This window comes from Diospyros lotus, chromosome 7 (assembly GCF_014633365.1).
Source record: "Diospyros lotus cultivar Yz01 chromosome 7, ASM1463336v1, whole genome shotgun sequence".
Taxonomy (NCBI): domain Eukaryota; kingdom Viridiplantae; phylum Streptophyta; class Magnoliopsida; order Ericales; family Ebenaceae; genus Diospyros; species Diospyros lotus.
The window spans coordinates 33,951,340-33,955,120 of NC_068344.1; the positions used below are offsets into that span (position 1 = coordinate 33,951,340).

Here is a 3,781-nt window from a genome sequence, read left to right on the forward strand (position 1 = left end):
CAATGGTGCTACACTGCTACTTGTTGCAAGTTGTTTGTTTGAATTTTTATTTTAAATAATGCATTAGAAGAAAAATTAAGATGTTTGAATTTATTTTGGATGACAGGTTTCAAGATTATTTACTAATACTTGATAAAAAAATGTCAACGACTGGTTCTTCAAACCCTAAAGTTACAAGAAAAAATGCATCAGGAAATAGATCTGATATGGGATGGCAATATGCCATTGATGTGGAAAATAACTCAAGAAAAGTTCAGTGCAAATTTTGTAGTAAGATCTTTAGTGGAGGTATTTTTCGTTTTAAGCATCACTTAGCTTGTACTCACAAAAATGTGGAGCCTTGTCTAAAAGTTCCAGACGATACTAGAAAGGAAATTTTGGAAATTTTGGTGAAGAATGCTGAAGCTACTGAACGAAAAAGAAAGATAATTAACAGTATTGACGATTCTGAGAATGAGAATGAGAATGAGAATGAGAATGATGAGATACAACAAGTTACATCAAAACAAAAAGGTAAGAATACTATGGATACTTTTGTGACAAAGGGGAAGTGGTCATCAAGTGCAACTGGAAGTGGTCAAACAACTCTTAATCAAATGTTGAAAAGAGAATTAAGAGAAGATTGTTGTCAACAAATTGCTAGATTTTTCTATGCATGTGCCATTCCTTTTAATTGTGTAAAACATCCCGAGTTTGCAAAGATGCTTGAATTGGTAGGAAAATTTGGAAGTGGACTTAAACCTCCTTCTTATCATGATATTAGAGTGAAATATTTGAAAAAAGAAGTAACTCATATCACGGAATTACTTGAGGAGTACAAAGATGAATGGAAAAAAACAGGTTGTTCAATTATGTCAGACGGGTGGACCGATAAAAAGAGGCGTTCAATTTGCAATTTCTTGGTCAATAGCCCAAAGGGGACAGTCTTTTTGACCTCAATTGATACATCTGATTTTTCTAAAACTGCTGATAAAGTATGTGAAATGTTAGATGCGATAGTAGAGAAAGTTGGAGAGGAGAATGTGGTACAAGTGGTAACTGATAATGCTGCAAATTATAAAGCAGCAGGTGAGATGCTAATGGAGAAAAGAAAAAGGTTGTATTGGACTCCATGTGCTGCCCATTGTATTGACTTGATTTTGGAGGATTTTGAAAAGAAGCTCAAAGTACATGCTACAACCATTAGAAAGGCTAGGAGGATATCAACCTACATCTATTCAAGAACTCTTCTCATTTCTATGTTGAGGCAATTTACAAAAGGAAGAGACTTGATAAGACCAGCTGTTACTCGTTTTGCAACTGCATATCTGACTTTAGGTTGCCTCAGTGAGCTAAAAGGTGCCTTGATGACAATGTTTACTTCAAACTCATGGAAGTCTAGTAGATTTGTCTCTCAACAAGATGGGAGACGAGTTCAACAAACGGTGTTAGATTCTAGATTTTGGAAAAATATAATTCATTGTCTAAAGGCAGCATTGCCATTGGTAAAAGTTCTTCGATTGGTTGATTCAGATGAGAAACCAGCTATGGGCTTTATTTATGTAGAGATGGATCGAGCTAAGGAGAAGATTAAAGCAAATTTTAACAATGTAAAGAAAAAGTAAGTTACAAACTATTATTGTTTTATCATTTTACAATCTTTGCATTCTTTTACCTACACCTATTTATTTAATTTTATTATTTTTTATGTAGCTTTGAGCCAATTTTGAAGATTGTTGATGAACGATGGGAATTCCAATTGCATAGGCCATTACATGCTGCAGCATATTACTTAAACCCTCATTATCATTATAGTCCAAATTTTAAAGTTAATATGGAAATAAAATTGGGACTATTTAATTGTATTGAAAGAATGGTCACAGATCCAGAAGAAAGGGACAAAATAGATGTGCAAATTGAAATGTTTAAGGGTGCAAAAGGGTTACTTGGCATTGAATCCGCTAAGCGTTCAAGGGATAAAAAGGCTCCAGCTGAGTGGTGGGATACCTATGGAGATGGATGTCCTGAATTGCAAAGGTTTGCTATTCGTGTGTTGAGCTTGACATGCAGCTCTTCTGGGTGTGAACGAAATTGGAGTGCATTTGAGATGGTAAGCAAAGTATATTTAGTCATTATTTTAATTGTGCTTTAAATTTTGAACACCATATTTTGATGCAAACTAACAATTGATTTGTGATAACTTTATAAATTATGTTTCAGGTTCACACAAAGAGAAGAAATCGTTTGCATCAAAAGAAGATGAATGATTTGGTTTTTGTAATGTATAATTTAAAGTTGAGAGATAGGCAATCCATTAAAGACGAAATATTTTTGAGCGTTGATGAGTTATCCTCAGATGATGAATGGATAACAGAGGAGTCTACCCATATTGATTCCTCCAATGGAAATGATTTAGATATTCTTAATGGTGCAACAATGATGGAGTGTGGGGAAAATGAGGTTGGTGAAGATTTGGAAAGTCATGGAGATGAAGGATGTGAAGATCCATTTGAGCCTTTAGGCGATTTTGAACTTGAAGATGACATTGATTTAGAAGATGATGATGATGATGGGGATAATGAAGATGGTCATAGCTTGGACTTGGATGAAGATTTAAATATTTCTGTTAATGATTTATTTTAGTTTGTAACTTTGTATTTTGTGCTTGTAATGTAGAAGTTTAACAATGCCATATTAACAAAATTATGGACCCTTTTTGTGCTTGTATGTTATAAAATTATGTTATTATAATTTATAAACATATATTTATAAAAATTAAATAGTATTTTTAATTGTCTCTAAAATCCTACGATTTTACGATTCGATTTTACGATTCGATTTTATGGACCCTTCTTCGATCCCACTTAAAATCCCGATTTTAACAACCTTGATCATACCCAAACTCGGATGATTAATTTAGTTGTTTTGTGTATTAATTGCAATTGAATTTATGGTAGTTGCTTAAATTAGAATCCCGCATATCATGTATGGGGATTGCTTAACCTAGAACTATCATCATCTCTAATTGCATTTAATAACAAACCCTCATATCTGAAATTAAATTAATGTTGCTAATCTTTTATGCTAAAATTTGGGAATCAACGGGTTGGCACTGAAATTGTCTTAACTCAAGTACTTTCCAATTTCATATTCTCACGTTTAATATTTATTTCAACTTCTGTCTTGCTTTATTTTCTAGTATTTGTTATCTAAAAAAAATCATAAAAAATCATGTTATCAATCCATCTAAATGCGTGTGCGTGTGTGTGACATTTTTTTTTTTCTTTTGCCATAAATAAATCTCTCAGTGGACGACCTGGACTTATCCAGAAAGTATAAATTTAAATTTGAACTACAACTGCACACGTACACTGACGAGTATAAACCTCTCGCCTAAATAAATAAATAAAATATAAAATTTTTATTGTGTTTTGTTTTGTGTTTTAATTGCAGGGTGGAAGTGCAGCCAGCTATGTGGGATTCTCTTAGGCTGGTGCATGTCGGGATTTATCGATTTTGTATATGATTTTTCATATCTGCATGAAAACGTTTTTGAACTCTCACTTAGATGATTCAGCATCTAATTTGGACTATGTCCCTGGAATATTCAAACGTTCCAGGTGAAAGCGGTGGCGCCAAGGGAAAGAATATCATCGAGATGTAGCGGCTATGTTTAGTTTTCATAGGTTTTGTCCATGATTACGATGTTCAGAGGTTATGTAATATTTTGATATTTTCATGTGAAACATCGATTTGGTTATTGTAAAGGAATTGTCGGTTATATATCATTGAGGTTTCGATC

At 33.2% G+C, this 3,781-nt stretch overlaps 1 protein-coding gene across 1 annotated transcript; it reads left to right on the forward strand.

Annotated features, from left to right (window-relative positions):
* Nucleotides 1-499: 499 nt before the first annotated feature.
* LOC127806938 (uncharacterized) lies at nt 500-2,691 on the forward strand. The gene is made up of 3 exons (XM_052344562.1): nt 500-1,600; nt 1,693-2,089; nt 2,200-2,691. The coding sequence occupies exons 1-3, from the start codon at nt 525-527 to the stop codon at nt 2,620-2,622; spliced, it is 1,896 nt and encodes a 631-aa protein (XP_052200522.1). The 5' UTR covers nt 500-524; the 3' UTR covers nt 2,623-2,691.
* Nucleotides 2,692-3,781: the final 1,090 nt, after the last annotated feature.